Source organism: Piliocolobus tephrosceles, chromosome 20 (assembly GCF_002776525.5).
Source record: "Piliocolobus tephrosceles isolate RC106 chromosome 20, ASM277652v3, whole genome shotgun sequence".
In the NCBI taxonomy this organism is placed as follows: domain Eukaryota; kingdom Metazoa; phylum Chordata; class Mammalia; order Primates; family Cercopithecidae; genus Piliocolobus; species Piliocolobus tephrosceles.
Window position 1 is genome coordinate 57,388,177 of NC_045453.1, and position 18,535 is coordinate 57,406,711.

The window sequence follows — 18,535 nt, forward strand, 5'->3', positions numbered from 1 at the left end:
GAAGAAAGTGCTCTTTCTCAAATGAAGCATGATATGGAAATATTTCTTCATGGTATTGATAATGCAGTAAAGTGTATATGCTTCTGAGTGATTTGCCTACATGTAAGTCAGCAACACATTCAGTATCCAGAATGGCCTGAGTTATGCGTTCAGGGCCAAAATAACATGATGTTAAATTCAATAACAGAATTCATTAAGAAATCTGCCCTGTGAGGTAAATGATTAAACATTGACTCTTTCTCAACATTAGATAATTCTTTTTATTCATCAGAGAAATGTGATTTATGACACGTTTAAAAGGCATGTTTAAAGCCGGGCATGGTGGTGTATACCTGTAGTCTCAATTATGTGGGAGGCTGGGGTGAGAGGATCGCTTGAGCCTAGTAGCTCTAGGCTGCAGTGCTTCATGATCACACCTGTGAATAGCCACTGCACTCCAGCCTGGGCAACATAGCGAGATCCCATCTCTAAAATGAAATTTTGTTTTAAAGCATGTTTAAAACATATGTATGTTTACACCATTACACCAGACTGGTCAACATAGTGAAACCCTGCCTTTACTAAAAATACAAAAATTAGCTGGGCGTGGTGGCACGTGCCTGTAATCTCAGCTGCTCGGGAGGCTGAGGCAGAAGAATTCCTAGAACCCGGAAGACAGAGGTTTCAGTGAGCTGAAATTGTGCTACTGTGCTCCAGCCTGAGCAACAGAGGGAGACTCTGTCTCAAAAAACAAACAACAAAAAAGTCATACATAGAAATGTTCCAGTAGAATACAAAGAGCCACTTTCTAGAACTGAATGCACCAGAGAGGATTAGAAACCCACTTATTCTCTCCCAGCTTCAAGTATTTAATGTTCCTACTTTCGCGTGTGGCAGGCTTGCTGACTCAGATCTGAGAGCGTTGAAAGACAGATTGATAATTTCTGGTCCACATTTGATGCAAATATTTAGAACTATCTAGCAGAGCTTGCTGCCTTTCCAACAATCCAGTTAGTGAATTGAGAATGTTCTCATTTAATAGAAATGAAGCATAAAAGAAGGATCCACCTGGCCATGGGACTGGAGGAATAGCCCAAGCCATGCTCCGTGGAGGCACAGATAGACACCCTCAGGGAAGCCGACCCTTTGAAAAAAATGGCCTAGTGTGTGTATTTCCACACTGCCCCCTGCTGGCTGACGCTGGAATATTGATTCTTCCTGTGGCTCTAGGAAGACTTACCAGGATGAGGCCAGCGGCCCCCCGCAAGGAAACTTGAGATTAGAAAACACAAATGGCCTCTCTTTAGGTCTCGAATATATACTCCAGGGACAACCATTTATAAAGCTCCCAAGGCATACCTGAGCCCAGCATTGATGCCACCCTTGTGCCAGGCCTGTCTTCTAGGGCAGATCAGACATACTGTGACGATGCCTCAGACAGGTATTGGACATCTCCAAGAGCAACAAGTTCAACTCCTCGTAGACAAGTGTGTTCTTTAAAAAAATTCATTATTTATTTATTTTTTAGAGTCAGGGTCTTGCCCTGTGACCCAGGTTACAGTGCAGTGGTGTGATCATGGCTCACTGCAGCTTTGACCTCCTGGGCTCAAGTGATCCTTCTGCCTCAGCTTCCTGATTAGCTGAGATTACAGGGATGCGCCACCACACCCAATGAATTTTTAAAATTTTTGCAAAGTCAGGATCTTGCTATGCTGCCCAGGCTGGTCATAAACTCCTGGGCTCAGACGATCCTCCCACTTTGGCTTCTCAAAATGTTGGGATGACAGGTGTGAACCACTGTGCACCACAAAGAAGTGTATTGTTATGGATGAAAATGACAGTAATATTGGAGCTGAGACCAAGAAGAATTGTCACCTGAATGAAAACATTGGGAATGGATTATTGCATCAAGCTCTTAGTGTCTTCTTACTCAACACCAAAATGAGCTCCTGTGACAGCAGAGGTCAGATGCTAAAATTACCCTTCCAGCCAGTTTCACCAATACTTGTTTGTAGTCATCCATTAAGTAATCCAGACAAGCTTGAGAGAAATGATGTCATTGGCACAAGTTGAGTAGCACAGAGGCATCTAAAAGCTGAATTAGGAATTCCCATGGAAGAGGCTCCTCCAGAAGAAACCTATTATCTCGCATCAACTGGCAACAAAATTCAATCTGATGGCATCTGGGGAGAACATAAAACTGATTATATTTTGTTTGTGAGGAAGAACAGAACTTTGAATTCAGATCCCAGATTCCAGTGAGACAAAAAGCTATTTTCAGTGTGTCAAAGAAAGAGCTAGAACTTCTGAAAAATGTAGTCATTGGTGAAATTAAAATAACTTCATGGTTTCAAGTTATTATAGAGACTTTTCTCTTTAAATGGTGGGATAACTTAAATCATTTGAATCAGTTTATTGACCACGGAAAAATAAATAGGATGTGGATGTGGAGATAAATGATTAATAAAATACTGAAAACTTTCTCTACTTAAACTTAGAATAAGCTGGGCACAGTGGCTCACACCTTGTAATCCCAGTAATTCAGAAGGCCGAGGCAGGCAGATTGCTTGAGCCCAGGAATTCGAGACCAACTTGGGCAACATGATGAAACCCTGTCTTTGCTAAAAATACAAAAAATTAGCCAGGCATGGTGATGCATGTCTGTGGTCCCAGTTACTCGGGAGGCTGAGGCGGGAGGATCACTTGGTCCTGGGAGGTCGAGGCTACAGTGAACCATAATCATTCCACTGCACTCCAGCCTGGATGATAGAATGAGATCCCGTTAAAAAAAAAAAAAAAAAAAGAAAAAAGAGAAAAAGGCCGGGCATGGCGGCTCACGACTGTAATCCCAGCACTTTGGGAGGCCGAGGTGAGTGGATCACCTGAGGTCTGAAGTTTGAGACCAGCCTGGCCAACACGGTGAAATCCCATCCTCTAAAAATACAAAAATTAGCCAGGCATGGTGGCAGGTGCCTGTAATCCCAGCTATGTGGGAGGCTAAGGCAGGAGAATTGCTTGAACCTGAGAGGCAGAGGTTGCAGTGAGCCAAGGTCATGCCACTGCACTCCCGCCTGGGTGACAGAGTGAGAGTCCATCTCAAAACAAACAAACACAAGAACAAACAGACAAACAAAAAAACCCCTAAACTTAGAATAATTTGAAAAATATATTGGCTCCCAATTAGAACACTCATATGCCACCTTGATAGTTTATTTGCGTGAAAAACACATTTGCTTTCTTTTGTATCACACATACCATATATATGTGCTGATCTTTGTAAAAGACATGTAAGAAAAATCATTGTAAAGAAGAGAGAACAAATAAAAATTAATTTAACTGTCCAAACACATGTTCATGACAAGTTTGGACAAGTAAGTGAAGCTCTTCACTTTTCACATGTTGCAACAAACATTTTGAGAACATTTGTAGAGTGCTTTTCTATTTTCCAGGTGCTTTATATATAATTTAATTTTTATCATAGTTCAGAAAAGTGTTCAAAGGAAACTACATGCTTAACTAACTCAAAACAGTTCTAATTAACTTTCCATATTAACAGATTAGACTGGTAGAGCAGATTCAAGAACAATTAAGTGGTATATAAATAATGCGTCCTGATTTCTATCTTTCTAAGCTGACTTTGTGGTTTAATCATTCTGGAAGTATCACTTGATACTTAAAGTCAACCATTGCTTTTGGTAATGACATTGGTTAGGTTAAACATTCTTTTAAGTAGTATATGCAAGTTAGTCAGATCTGTGTTTTCAGAATTACATTGAACAGAGAGGATATTCATAAAATGGGAATTGAGTTGCACTTTGCAGCAGGGTTTCTTAACCTTGGCACGGTTGACATTTGGGCTGGATATTTCTTAGTTATGGGGTTCCATCCTGTGCATTGTAGGATGGTTAGCAGCATCTTGGGTTCTACTCACTGAATGCCATTAGCTCCCCTACCAATGACAACAAAAATTTCATCAGATATTGCCAAATGTTCCCAGGGAGACAAAGTCAGCACTAGTTGGGAACCACTATTCTGCAAAGTCAGGTCATCTTGTAGGGGGAAAAAAAAAACAGAGAGAAAGGCTAGTATTAATGTTAAACAGATTCAGATTATGAAATATGTATATATCAATGTTTAAAATTTAGCCTTGATTAATACACTTTTTAAAAACTTAGTATAGATAGATTTCTCAAATTTTAAATCTTAACACAGCTTTATTATCCTTAAAGGTTATATAATAATGTGTAATGAGAAAAAAAAAGTAAAAATCTGTTTCTTATAAAGCTGAATGTTTTATAGATTCAATAGAATAATTCATGCCTTGTTAACCCTGAACAGTTAATTTATAATTTCAGGAGAAACTATGTAGCAAGTATTTATTTTATGGAAAAGGAAAAGCAACAAAAATTACTACATTAAAAAAATAAAGCTATGGAAATAGATTTGCCCCTAAAATAAATGACTTCACCCTGCAACAGGACTGAGTGACATTAAGCATGACTTTGCCCAATTCTGTAAAGCCAAGTGATGCCATGCAAGCTGGCACGCAGAGGCCTGAGAAGATGTCCTGGAGTAGGAGGGATCCTGCGGGCGCCAGATCCACCTTGGGAGGAGAAACAGGTGAGACAGGTGGTGAGGACAAGAAGCCTGACACAAAGCAGCATCCAAATGGTACCTCTCAAGCTCATCAACATGCCAGATTTAACTCATTCTTTTTTTTTTGAGACAGGGTCTTGCTCTATTGCCCAGGCTGGAGTGCAACAGCAGGATCATGGTCCACTGCAGCCTTGACCTCCTGGGCTCAAGCAATCCTCCCATTTCAGTTTCCCAAGTAGCTGGGACTACAGGTGCATATCACCACGCCTGGCTGAGTTTTTATTTCTTGTAGAGATGGGGTCTTGCCATGTTGCCCAGGCTGGTCTCAAACTCCTGGGTCAAGCAGTCCTTCTGTCTTAGCCTCCCAAAGTGTTTGGATAAGAGGCATGAGCCACCGCACCTAACCTAGACTTTAACTCTTAACCTTCTTTTTCTCCGCCATTGCTCCTGCAGCTCCGCCCATCTTGGCCCATCCTGCCCCCAGCAACTAGAGTCATCTTTAGAAATGCAAGCCTGATCGTGGAATCCACCTTCCTAACACTGTTCAACGCTCTCCTCTTCCTTACACCCTTGCTATGCAAAGGATAGTCCATGGACCAGCAGCGTCAACATAATCAGGGAGCTTGTTAGAAATGTAGAATCTGGTCCACCCCAAACCTGCTGAAGCAGAAGCTGCATTTTACCAAGATCCCAGGGAATTTGTGTGCCCATTATAGTTTGAGAAGTGCTTCCCAAGAGGACATAGGGCAAGCAGCAGGAGGGATCTTTGCAGATCTTGCTCCTTTCATTCTCCAGCCTCATCTTTCACTCTCCTCCATCTGTGCCCACATTCCCATTGTACTGGACCGCTTGCAGCTTCCTGAATGCACCATAGTCTTGTTTTCTTTTTTGCAGTGATTCTGCATCTTTCCCATCTTCTCCACCTGGACGTCCCCATTCATCCTTTCAGACTTGCCTTCTCTAGCAAATCTTTCTTGCTAATTCCCATGTTTAACACAACATTTTCCCACAGTGCATGGTCATTATCCTTTCTGCATCAGACTGTGAGCACCTTGAAGGCAGTGGCAGTGACTCATTCATTGTGGCATCTCTGGATTCCAGTGGACTGCCAGGCATGCAATAGAAAATCAAAAAAGATTTACTGCTAAATGATCCTCAACTCCAGCGGCAGCTCCATGTGTCATTTCTCTTCTGCTCTGGCATCATCTCTTCCTGTGTCTACCTGGAGCTGGGCCTTCACCTAGGTGTCTGCATGGAAGGGAGAGGGACCTGGAGGACCATCACCAATCCATCAATAGCCTCCCAGTTGAGATGACTTCAGCTCTGACTTTGAAGAGCTATGATATTGTTTGTAGGAGTAAATTAATACATGTAAAGGCTACAAAGTAAACAGTTAAATTAATTGTTTTGGAACAGGTCATATAGGCTCCTGAGAGATGATCATACACATCTCTATTAACTCCACATTCAGTGACATCATGTGGGTAATTTGGAATTGGCTGGGTCACCATTTACATCATAGAAATTGGCAAATAGTACAAATTAAGGCTCCCTCACCCCTACTCTGGCGTAGAGCTGATACACTAGCACACCTCTGGTTATATGTGCATGTGTGTGCCACCAGAACAAAACACCTAACAGCAGGCACATTGCCTCTGTTGCCCACCATTATGGCTCCCGCACAGAGCAGACAGACTCATGGTAGGAACTGAATGCATGTTTGTTGAGTGGAGGCACGAACAAATCCACGAAACGCCCAAGATGAGACAAAGAAGGACATTAGCTCAAATGTTAAACATAAGTTAGGAGCTGAGATAATGCAAAGAGGAAAAATGTTCTGTAATTCTAAGTAAAACCCATCTCTAAGGCAGGATGCTGCCTATGAGGGCTCCATAGACAGATGAGGGAGGCCTAGGTCCTGCCTTTGGAGAGAGTCTGACAGCTCAACTTTTGGAAACAGCCATCTGCACAGGTCAGCTGGCAGGGAGCAGATTTGCAGACCACATCACATTTGAAATTCCAGAAGAAACTTCTTGGAGTCTGCTCTTGTGCAAATGAGCCTAGAAAGCCTGTTAACTTTGGGTGGAGGCTTACACCATTTGGCTGTCCTAAGTGGGCCCAAAGCTCAGGAAAACCCACCAGCCCTTTGCTTCCTGCTTCCTCTATTTGTTTTCCCCAGGACATTAGAGGTGATGACATGATTTGGCTTGGGCACCGTCAGGAGTAAACGATATTTAAGAGATATCATAAGTGCCCCCATTTTGTTCTTGATTGCTAAGTAGCCCCGAGCCAAAACAGCCAATTTAAAAAATTAGAATCTTAGTTACAGATTTAGAAATACCAGCACAACAATCGACATGGCTTGCATCTAGCCGGGACTCTGCCTGCACCTTAACCTCTGCTTTGCTCTTGAAAATCCCTCTCCTTGGTGCTGAATGTTATTTTTTGAGCATGGAGCTCCTGGTTGCAAAACAGCTTTCCCTGCTGGATGCTGGTGTCACCTCTGATAAGCCTGTGCATGTAATTCTCCCTTGGACACGGGATGCATGGATGGTCTCCTTTCCCCAATCAGTACCTCCCCTCTCCCTCCCCACCACCCACCTCTCACCACCCAGGGAAGCCAGCTATGTGAGTTCCTCTGGCCTTGACCTGCCTGCGTCCAGCTTCCTCTAGTTCCTCTCTGGCCTTCTGCCAATTTCCTTCCACAGATTATGGCCAAACCTGTTGGAGTCAAAACAATTTGCATTGTTTAAGAAAGCAATGCTTTCTTGCAATACTTTCTCACAAAAGGGTTTGCATTAAAATAAGATCTGGGAATCCCCAGGATGAATGGGCGGGTGGGAGGGGTGGATGGAGGGACGAAGCTCAGTTCAGGGTTCAGGCATCTTGGAGGAGGCGGCGACACTTGTTAGAAATGTAAAATCTGGGGCTCAGTGCAGGGGCTCATGCCTGTAATCCCAGCACTTTGGGAGGCCGAGGCAGGGGGGTCACTTGAGGTCAGGAGTTCCAGACCAGGCTGACCAACATGGAGAGACCCCATCTTTACTAAAAATACAAAATTATCCAGGCATGATGGCGCGTGCCTATAATCCCAGCTACTCGGGAGGCTGAGGCAGGAGAATCGCTTGAACCTGGGAGGCAGAGGTTACAGTGAGCTGAGATCACGCCATTGCACTCCAGCCTGGGAAACGAGCGAAACTCCGTCTCAAAAAAAAAAAAGAAAAAGAAAAAGAAAAGCAAAGGAATGTAGAATCTGGTCCACTCCAAACCTGCTGAAGCAGAAGGTGCATTTTACCAAGATTCCAGGGAATTTATGTGCCCATTACAGTTCAGTCCAGGGTACAGGGATGACACTTGAGTATTGGAGGATGAGCTCTTTTTGGGGGTCGGCTTTGTGCTCACCAGGAAGGTCCCTTTAGAAGGGGCATGGTCAGTGCATGGGGCTCATTTCAGTCTGAGGCCTCTCACCCAATGCCAGAGGAACAGATTCTCCCACCCTCTATTTGGGGTCTGGGGCTCAGTGTGGGAGGGAGGCCTTGGGGCTTTAGTGCTCTGGGGGTGGAATCTCGGTCGCTTCCCCGTGCATGCTCCTGCTCCAAAGTGAGGCTCCCTAAACCACGGGCCCAGGGGAAGGCTCCCATTTGCTAAAGGAAACAGCTGAGTCTATTTTTCCGGGGCAGTCTTTGGATGATCTGGAATGTGCTTTGAGATTTCTCAAAGGAATAGTATTTTAGTCTCATTTTTGCAGGAAATATCTGAGCTATTCCCATTTTTTAGGGATGCATTCCCAGAGGCATGAGGGTTGGGCTCCCTTTTCTTCCACTGGGGAAGCTGGATGCCCACTGAAATGGGGTCCTCTGCCAGCACTGAGGATAAGGGATGAGGAGGCCCTCGCTCATCTCTGACTTGTGGTCTCTGGGTAGACAGCAAACTCTTAGCTTCTGGTCTGAGCCAGGCTCACCAAGAGGTCTGTTCCTCAGCAGGGCAGTGTCTGAGCTGGAAAAACTGAAACTGGTCATGATGCCAAGTCTGTGTAAGTCTTCTTGATCACTCGCCTGGCAGGTGTGGTCTGTGACAGTGCTGGTTACATGAGGGCACACGAGCCCTGCAGTCACATTTCATTAGAGAGTCTGGTAGACTCAGGATGTGGATGTGCCATGCACCAACACAGAGACAGCTTAGGGTACATGTGTCCATCCATCTACAGCCATGATGAAAAAAGTCTTGGGTGAAGGAACAAGATGTGACCACATCATAGGTACCATGTAGGGCCTGGAGTCCTTGACCCAGTCAGCCACCACCCCAATCCAGTCACTTGTTGTCAGAAAGCTTGAGGTAGAGAGTGCAGGCAGCTCAAGACAAACTTAAGGCCACTGCCTGGGACACCCTATTAGGACCAGAGGGTGGAGTTTCTAGACATTGTCAGGCATATCTTAAGCAAGGTGGGGTGTGAGGGGCTCCAGGGAAATGCTGATTGTCTGCCAGGGCCTGGAGGGGAGGAACAGCATGGGCTACTTTAATAGTGTTCTCAGTTCTCTGCTCCTTTTGAGCTTTTGGATCTAGAGGGTATTCTGGCTGGAATGCAAATACTTGCATGTGTAATTTTAGTAAAAGTCAGTAAAAAGGCCAGGGCATAACCTCACCTCAAGCCTTCCCAGTGGCTGGGGTGTGTGGAGCTGTGCAGACACACCACCCTCTGAGTTGGAAGCCTGCACACTCACTGCCTGTTTTCCAGGCTTCTCATGCAGATGTTTTGGGCCAAGGACCAGATTTAGAATGAGAGTTGCTAACAGTTTTAGGAGGATTTTCAAATGGTCCTCATGGCCAAAAGTTTTAGAGAGTTTTAGGTGTGCCATTTGCAAAAGAGAGAAGATGCTTAGGCAGCATTTGTAGAAAAGGTGGCTTCTCAGGCTTAAATGACAGAAACTCTTCCAAATGAATGCCATAAACAGCTGGTGGGAATAGGATTTGCTCCAGTTATGTGTGAACACAACCCGGTCACGGCTGGTAAAATTTAAATTACACACAGGCTTTGTTCCAGAAACAAAACTACCAGACTGCAATGTAGTATGTACAAGGATGTTTATTGTTTGCAGTGGCAAAAAACTGGAAGTAATCTGAAGGCCCATCAACAGGCAATGATTCAATCAGTCGGGACATCTGTATTAAGTGAGATTATGTAGCAATCCAAAAGCATGAGCCAGCTATCTAGATAGCTGTTGTTCCAAAGAGTTTCATGATGCAATATTAAGTTAGGTAAGCCAAGTTGCAGATGAATAAGTATTTTACATACATAGTATTTTTAAAAGGCATAATCAAGTTAAAAAACCCTCACTTACGTATCTGAGCACAGTTAAGGTGGAAGCTGGAAGGAGGGGGCGGGACTGGGGAAGATGGGTGAAGAGGAAAGAAAACAAAGAGTAAGCAGGGCACAGTGGCTCACCCCTGCAATCCCAGCACTTCGGGAGGCCGAGGTGGGTGGATCACCTGAGGTCAGGAGTTCGAGGCCAGCCTGGCCAACACGACAAAACACTGTCTCTACCAAAAACACACAAAAAATATTTCCGAGCTTAGTGGCGGGCACCTGTAATCCTAGCTACTTGGGAGGCTGAGGCATGAGAATTGCTTAAACCTGGGGGGCGGAGGTTGCAGTGAGCCAAGATCATGCCACTGTACTCCAGCCTGGGCAACAGAATGAGACTCCACCTCAAAAAAAAAAAAAAAAAAAAGGTATAGAAAAATGAGTAAAAAGCATTGAATGAAGTTAAGTAAAAATTTGGAATATAAAAGCACACTTTTTTTATTGCGCATATGAACGTTTATATATGCAAGTGGTTAAGAACTAGGAAAGTACAGGGGAAGCAGTGAACACTGACTCAATCAGATGCTGGGATTGTTGTATTATTTTGGTTTGGAATATCTGTTGTAATTTTCATGTCACTTTTACAATAAACTTATATTTTAAAAAGTCGACACTCAGCAGGAGCTAAGAAAGAAATGGTTGGCAAAATTATTCACACTGCAAAATGACGATATCCAGAAAATTTCCGAAGCCCCTCCCAATGTCTTGCACATAGTAGGCACTCCATGCCCCTTTGCTAAAGTGAAAAGCCAGGCTCACTAAGCCTTTATTCCACCCCATGATTCATCTACTTGAGCAAGAATGTTCAAGCGCACACGCTTTCGATGAAAAGCTCCATAAACACATTTTGCATTTGAATCACCATGTACACATTCACGTCACGCCCCACTGAAATCTGGTTGCTGGGACTATTAACAGAATGAGAAAGACAGCAATTACAGAAAATGAACGACATCATGGCCTAAGCGTTTTCACATCAGAAATGAAGTCATTTGGCTGACGTGGCTGCACGTGCTGTTGTAATTAAACTTAGGAGAGCGAGGAAGTGAAATGTCAGTGTCAGCCTCTGAGTACTTTTTCTTTCTTTCTCTCTTGCCATTGTTATTATTTTTTAAATTAGAAAGCAGGAAATAAGCTTAGAGGATATGTTCTGTACTTTTTTTCTCGCTCTCTGATCTAGAATGAACAGGACTGTGGAATCAGAAGGCGGGTGTAGCGCTGGCAGCAGCGTGAACCCCAGTCCTGGCTGCAGGGTGGACGTCTCCTCCATGTGCCCAGTGTAAGGCTGTTTCTTTGCGCTGCTCTGCCCCCAAGTCCTCTGCTCACTTTCAATGTTAAAACCTTCCAAATGTGTCCTTGAGCAGAACACTGATAGCGGAGGGGACTCAGCACAAGAGAGGCCCTCATCAGCACTCATGTTCTGAAATGCTTTGGATAAACTGTCTGATAAAATGCATGTTCCCCCCTTACAAACTATCTTTAAAGGAGAATCGATAATATTCTGTGGCTGTTTTCTCCAAATATAGTTGAACAACTCCTGGGAGTCTCTGAGAGTGGCCTAAAGCGCCTGTAGGAGCCCCTTAGAGCATTCAATTCATTGTTTTAAATTTAAAACAGATTTTAAACATTATTCATATTTTGTTATATATATTTTTAGCTAATAAGGTGGTGTATCAATTCCTGCTTATGGCATGGATTGAATTCTTTATTGGGTCTCTCTAAAGACACAGTTTTGTTTTTTTAACCTTTTTGGTGAGTAATTGGATTTTTGTAGTGCTAAGTGGTTTACAGAGATGATGGCCTTCACCAGGCTGCCTTGAAAGAACTGAGAGACTTTGCATAGAACACAGATATAAAGGGATTATATTTAAAGATACTCGTATGGGTGCACATAAAACATGCACATAGGGTTAGGGGAACATTAGAAGCAAATACACCATTAAAATTTCCTTTTTTTCTTAAATATTTGCAATGTTTCAGGGATAGGAACAGCAAACACTTACCCTTCTTTTGAAAAAAAAAAAAAAAATCTAATCCCAGCACTATGGGAGGCCCAGGCAGGTGGATCACCTGAGATCAGGAGTTCGAGACCAGCCTGGCCAACATGGTGAAACCCAGTCTCTACTAAAAATACAAAATTAGCCGGGCATGATAGCATGCACCTGTAATCCCAGCTGCTCGGAAGGCTGAGGCAGGAAAAGTGCTTGAACCTGGGAGGCAGAAGTTGCAGTGAGCCGAGATTGTGCCATTGCACTCCAACCTGGGGGACAAGAGTAAAACTCTACCTCAAAAAGAAAAAAAAAAAAAAAAAAAAAAAAAAGAAAGAAGAAAGAAAAGAAAAAAGAGAAAGAACGTATTCATGCCACAGACACATCCTGCTGTATATGTGGTCTGCTCTGGGAATCAGCTTTCAATATTTCCTTACAATATGATTTCTGGGCCTTTGTCTAGCTTTACTTCTATTTTAGTTTAATTCCTTTATTCTATTTTAGTTTAGTTAGAAGGATTAAAATAGCGTCCTTGTTCCAAAGTACACAGCACCAGCTCAGGTGTTTTCATTTATTTCTGAACATGGAGCTTCCACAATTTCATTAGAGATACATGTTTGGATGTGGGTCCCTGTGAGCCATAAAGTGATCACGAGACAGCTCTGGAATTGGACAAAGCAGAAAACCTGGGGTTAGACAAGCCAGGGTTGAATCCTGGCTCTGCCACTTTCTAGCTGGTGATGCTGGGTGCACTACTTCAGCTCTCTGAGCCTCAGTTCCCTTATCTGTAAAATGGGAATGCACCTACTTCTAAGAGTTGTTGGGAAGTGCTGTGAAGCAGGTGGCGCAGTGCCTGACGTATTCTTCTCATGGAGCATTTACTACTAATCTAGTAGTAGTAATGTATTCAGGGAAGGGAATAGCAAGCACTTATCCTTCTTTTGAAATAAGGCGCTCTGCTAGGGGCTAAGAATGGAGTGATAGAGACGCTCTGCTAGGGGCTGAGAATGGAGTGACGGAGAAGCCACAGTCCCCCATCTATCAGAACACAGGCACATACCAGGGCACACATGTGGGAGCGGCATTTGCAGTGCGAGTGCATCGCTGCTCCTGGGCACCTTCAGAACACGCGTGGGTTTGGGGGAGAAGAGCTGGGTCACTTGCCGGGATTTGCTTGCTGCTGCGCTCTGCACTACCAGTCTCCTGACAAGCTTATTTCACCATGAGCCAGATGAAAGCCAGCAGGCAGAGGAGCACTGGCTGGTGCATGGTGACCCGAAGTCCCGCGCCCCTCTCCAACCAAAACTCGCAGCGCTTGAGGGAGCAGAGCTCCCGGACCAGCCGCCAGAGCACCCGCTGGTGGAGCTTGTTGTCCGGCTTCTGGAACTCCCCCTGGTTTGCCGCCTGGGTGGCGTTGATGCAGCCGGTGACAAATACCTCCCTGGTCACGTTGGCCTCGGAGCAGCCGTCGTAGTGGATGCCATCTGGGAACTGCCAGTAGTTGGCCTCGTAGTACCTGTTACCCTCGGCTCCGAAGTCGATGTTGAGCTTGCGGCCTTGCTTGATGAAGGCTCCTGGGGGGTTCTCAGCCACCTGGGCCTCGGTGATCTGGGCAGTGCTGGGCAGGGCCTTCCGGTTCCACTTGATTCTGTGCTTAATGCCCCTGGCCTGGACCACGGAGAGGTGGCTGAGGAGCAGCATGCAGACAGTGGCCAGCCACCACCGGCTCAGGTGCTGCCTCATCGTGTCAGAACCTGCCAGAGAAACAGCAGGGATCAGCTCCCAACCAGGCTCCCCGGGCTCCCCTGCCCCCTTCCGAGTGCAGGAGACTTTAAGGAAGGAATTGCATCCTTGTGCTGTTTATGTGGTCTCAAAAGCATGATTGTTTCCCGATGTTTGGGCTGTGCAAGGTTAACTCCAACACTGAGCTCCTTTGCTATTGCTAGGATTACATTCACTTAGGGCCCTGGTCCCTGTTTTCCTAGACAGACAAGAATGGCAAAGGGCAATTACAGAGGCTTTGAATATGCATGGGAAATAAAGGAGTGGTGACTTAATACATGTAGGTTTTCTTTGATACTCCCAAGTCTTTCAAATCAAGAAATCCCTGGGAGGAAAATATAATAGAAGAGTTGGAATCAAATGCTTGTGGGCATGGACTATATGTGTGTGTGTGTGTATACATATACATATATATATATACACACACACATATTTTAGAGACAGAATCTTGATCTCACTCTGTTGCCCAGGCCCCAGGCTGGAGTGCAGTGGCATGATCATAGCTCACTGCAGTGCTGAACTCCTGGGCTCAAGCAATCCTCTTGCCTCAGCCTCCAGAGTAGCTGGGACTACAGGCGCACACTACCACACTCAGCCAATTTTTAAATATATTTTGTAGAAACGGGGTCTCACCATGTTGCCCAGGCTCAAGTGATCCTCCCACCTCAGCCTCCCAAAGTGCTGGGATTACAGGCATAAGCCACTGAGCCTGATTTTAGATTGTACTTTTAATCTCCCCTCTTTGTTCTTTATTGCTGTGAGCTGGCACTGTCTTGGGTGCATTCTTCCATCCATTCTGAGGAATTCACTGGCTGCTGATCCTAAAGGCCTTTGCAGTAATGAGAGAGAGAGGAGGAGGAAGGTGTGGGAGAGGGAAAGATGGAAACGTAGTAAAGGGACCCCATCTCCCCTATGTCCAGGGGTCAAGTGCGCTCCAGGCACTTTCCAGTCTCACGCCTGGGGGACAGTGTGACCATCTGCTTATCCTACTGGCTTTTTGTTGCATACTTTCTTCATGCCTGCCACTGTGTTAAGCCCTTCTATGACATTGCCTAACTTAATTCTCACATGAGGTAGGTACATTATTATCCCCATGTTATAAATGTTGTCCTGGGATTCAGAGAAGTTAAGTAATTTATCCAAGGCTGCACAGGGGGGAGGTGGCAGACCTTCACTGGGCTCTGTCTAATGCTGCACTGCATGTGTGCACTAGCCATGCCCCACTGCCCATCTGGGTTTCGGGAGAAGACAGTGCTCACACACTGTGCTTTTCACTCACTGGGCATGATGCCCCCTGAGCTGGGCAAAGGGCAAAGGGCAGGGCCCTTGAGGAATTTTGGAGAAAATGAGATGAAAGGGAAGACAGGAGGGCCTGGGGGCACACCAGGAGGGTCCCGGGTCAAGGTGGCCCTGGGACATCCGAATGCTGCCACTGATGTCCTGGAAAAGCCCTTCACCCCACCCCTCAAGGTTGCCTGTCACATTCGGCTCCTGAAACTACAATAGCCATCGGGAAATCCACTTTCCAAGGCCAACTGTCAGGGCATTCCAGCCCCTGGGTCTTTGTCTGTGTGGCTCAGGGAAGCAGAAAGAGTTCCCAGAGCGGAGCTTGCCTAAGCTGTCTCCTAGGCGAAGATTTACTGTGAGGCTGCGGGGCCCCAGAGCCGGAGGAGGCGGACGGGGAGCTTGTTTAGCCCCTCACACACCCTCCACCGACCCCCCTGCAGCATCCCTAAAAGTGGCGAATGTTCCTCCGTTAAAGTGTTCAACTCTGATGCCACATTGGTCCTTATATTAAAAAAAAAAAAAAAAGGCAAAACACAACTGAAGTGATCTCTAGAAGCACACCCAGTCATCTCTAGAAGCCTGTGAAGAGGCGTCGCTGACCTTTCCTTGCTCGGAGACATCGCCTCATCTCTGTCCCAGGGTGGTCTTGAGCACCTGGGTCCCCTCACCCCACTCTCTCTGCCCCCTGAGCACAGTCAGCTCAGACTGGCTTTCTCCAAAGAGATCCAAGCACTAAGTAAACATTCATTAGTCTCCTAAATAGCGGGCCATAGTCCATTTCATTCCTTTTTTAAGGAGAAATCTTAACTAAGAATAATGGTATAATAGATCATTTCAGGTGAGTCAAATAAAAAAAAAATAAAAGCACAGCATTCTTGAGAAAGAAATTAATTTTCATAGGCAGAGTCTTCAAGGCAAAACAAAATCCCAACCAACAAACCTAAAGTAGCATTTTATTGTAGCACCAGCTTATAGAAAGGCAAGCCCAGTGATGACTGAATATCCTCGCAAGTCTCCCCTGAACTTGGGACCCATCCCCGATGTGGGAGTAAAGAAATCCTTGCATGATTTTCAGTCCGGAGTAAAGCCGTGATAAGAAACCAGCAACCCTGACCACAGAAGTGGCCCCTCACGTACCTTGGCTCTCTCTGGAGTGTGCCTCTGGAGCCTCGAGCTGCACAGTCCCCCAGCACACCCTCTTGGCAGCCAGGTCCACCCAGCTATATAGGAGCTGCATTCCTGCAGGTCTCCAAATAAGGCAGCCCTTCCCTCCCTGGCAGGACCAATCAGGGCTTCCTGGACCACTCCTTCATCCTGAGAAGGATGGACCTTCTCATCAGACTTTACTAAGGAAACTACGTGAAAATCTTGATGAAGTTCAGCAAGACTTGAGAGGTGCCTTTTAGAATTGGAATTAGGCGTGTTAGAAGGAAAATGCTTTTCCCATCCATATCTATGACAGATGTGGCTTCAACAAGCCTCGCTGGACATGCATAGTGTCCTGCACCTAAAGGCCAGCCTCGGACAGCAAAGGAGTCTTTGCTGACAGCCTCTGTGGGGAGGTTTAGCTCAAAAGAAGAGCAAGCGTTCACCTGGACCACCACGCCCCGAGGGTGGGACCAACAGGGTGTGTGTGTGTGTGTGTGTGTGTGTGGCGCGGGGTGGGGGGATCACACTTTCATCCGGTAGTGGGGAAACAGGACTGGTAGGTATGGAGTGGAAGACACGTGAGAAGACTTCCTGGCATGTTGGGCCGGGAATGCTTGAAGGACTGAATTATCCCAAAGGTCAATACAATTAGTACTGCAAGGCAAAGTTAAAAGTGAATTATGGAGGCAAGTATGGGGCAAGATTTTCCTGTAAACAGAAAGCGATTTTTATGCTGCACTTGAAGCCGGTTAGTGTTCACGGTGGATTCGCGTCAGAGCACTTTTGCAAACCAGATTAAACTGTTGTTACCAAGAAGGCCAGCAGAGGGCGCCAGAGAGCGGACAAAGACTGCAGCCTGTCGGTGGGAAACGGGGGCTTCAGGGCTCTGGGTGGATTTGGGGCCTCCAGTTGGGCCCTTCTTTCTCTTCTGCCTTTAACATTTGTTTCATTTCCCCACTTCTTTGTTTTTAAAGAACTTTTCTATTTCCTTTCTAGAACCACAGACTTTTTGTGCTTTTGAATACACACAAAACAGAAACACAGTAGTGTAATCTTAGCACAGACTGCAAAATGGAGATGAAAAAATAAAAATCTCCTAATATTTCAGTACCCAGAGACAAATGTTAGGACAATTTTGTTTAACATATAGATGCTTAGGGCCAGAGTGTTTAGAGCTAGAAAGGACTCAGATTTCTCTGGTCCAGCTCCTTTGCATGGTGAGGTCACAGGCCCAGATAGGCTCAAGGTCACCCAGCCAGGCGGGCAGTGCAGCCTTGGCGGGCTCGTTGTCCCATTCTGAACTCTGTGTACTGTCCCCCTGCCTGTTCCCACCAGACACAATCATCTCCAGCCCCCTCCATCCCTTTTCCTCCTATTCTCTTTCTGAGTAGGACTTTACCCAGAGAATGGTGGGAGGTTGGTTTAGAGCTGACGTGGCTGCAGATTCCTCTTGTTAGTGAACAAAAGGCTGTTTACAAAGGCACAGAGGAGTGTGGAAGACTGAAATTGCTGGAGAAGCAGGGAGGAGCTCTGGAAGCTGAAACAAGGCAAGAAAACAATGAGCAGATGTGGAGAATGTGGAGCTGACCCAATCCTGCCTCGCATCCCCCTTCCCTGCCTGTAAAGATCAAACAGGCTAAGGAATTAGTGTGAGAACATTCATTTCTTCAAAAGAACTGAGAGACCAGGGCCAAGTGAATTATACTATGTTACATAAAGTGGATTACATTATATAGTCTGGGAAATAGAATTGTGTACGGATCATCTTTGAGAAAGCAGGGAGAATGAGATGGAGACCTGGGATCTGGGTGTTCCATGATGCAGGGGTCTATGATATAGTTCTCTAGAATGCATAAATAATAGAAAATTATGCTGATTTCTAAAAAAGCAGCAGGGAATATCTGAATTCTAGAATGCATGAATGAGTCATTATTTGATCAATTTCCTGCTTTGATTAGACCTTGGACCAGTTTGAGAGCATTTATAAGTGAATACAGTGATTATTTGAATACAACCTACCAGGCCAAATGAACTATACCAGGGAGGTTACTGTTTGGGAAGATGACCCACCATATTTGTGCCAAGAAAGGAAGAACACAAGAAGGATAAGCCGGGTTCCATTGCTGGCCCATGGCTTAATGGTAGAGAAATAGCTGAAATGTGATTTGGAAAATAATACTTATTTAGCTGTGTAGCTACCTAAACAGCTGTTACAGTCCGAATGCTGTGTCCCCTCAACAACTCATATGTTGAAATTCTCACCCCCAAGGTAATGGTACTAGGAGGTGGATCTTTGGGAGGCGATTAGGTCATATGGGTGAAGCCCTGATGATTGGGATTAGTGCCCTTATAATAGAGGCCTGAGAGTGCTCCCTGTCCCTTCTGCCTTGTG

General features: G+C 45.4%; 1 protein-coding gene and 1 pseudogene across 1 annotated transcript; one reads left to right on the forward strand and one right to left on the reverse strand.

Moving 5' to 3' along the window:
• Nucleotides 1-1,407: 1,407 nt before the first annotated feature.
• Nucleotides 1,408-11,220, forward strand: LOC111546504 (annotated as a pseudogene).
• A 1,917-nt stretch (nucleotides 11,221-13,137) lies between these two features.
• PRND (prion like protein doppel) lies at nucleotides 13,138-16,223 on the reverse strand. The gene is made up of 2 exons (XM_023217973.2): nucleotides 16,132-16,223; nucleotides 13,138-13,679 (listed from the first exon to the last, which is right to left on the reverse strand). Exon 2 carries the CDS (start codon nucleotides 13,666-13,668, stop codon nucleotides 13,138-13,140), a length of 531 nt encoding a protein of 176 aa, XP_023073741.1. The 5' UTR covers nucleotides 13,669-13,679; nucleotides 16,132-16,223.
• Between the last annotated feature and the right edge of the window lie 2,312 nt (nucleotides 16,224-18,535).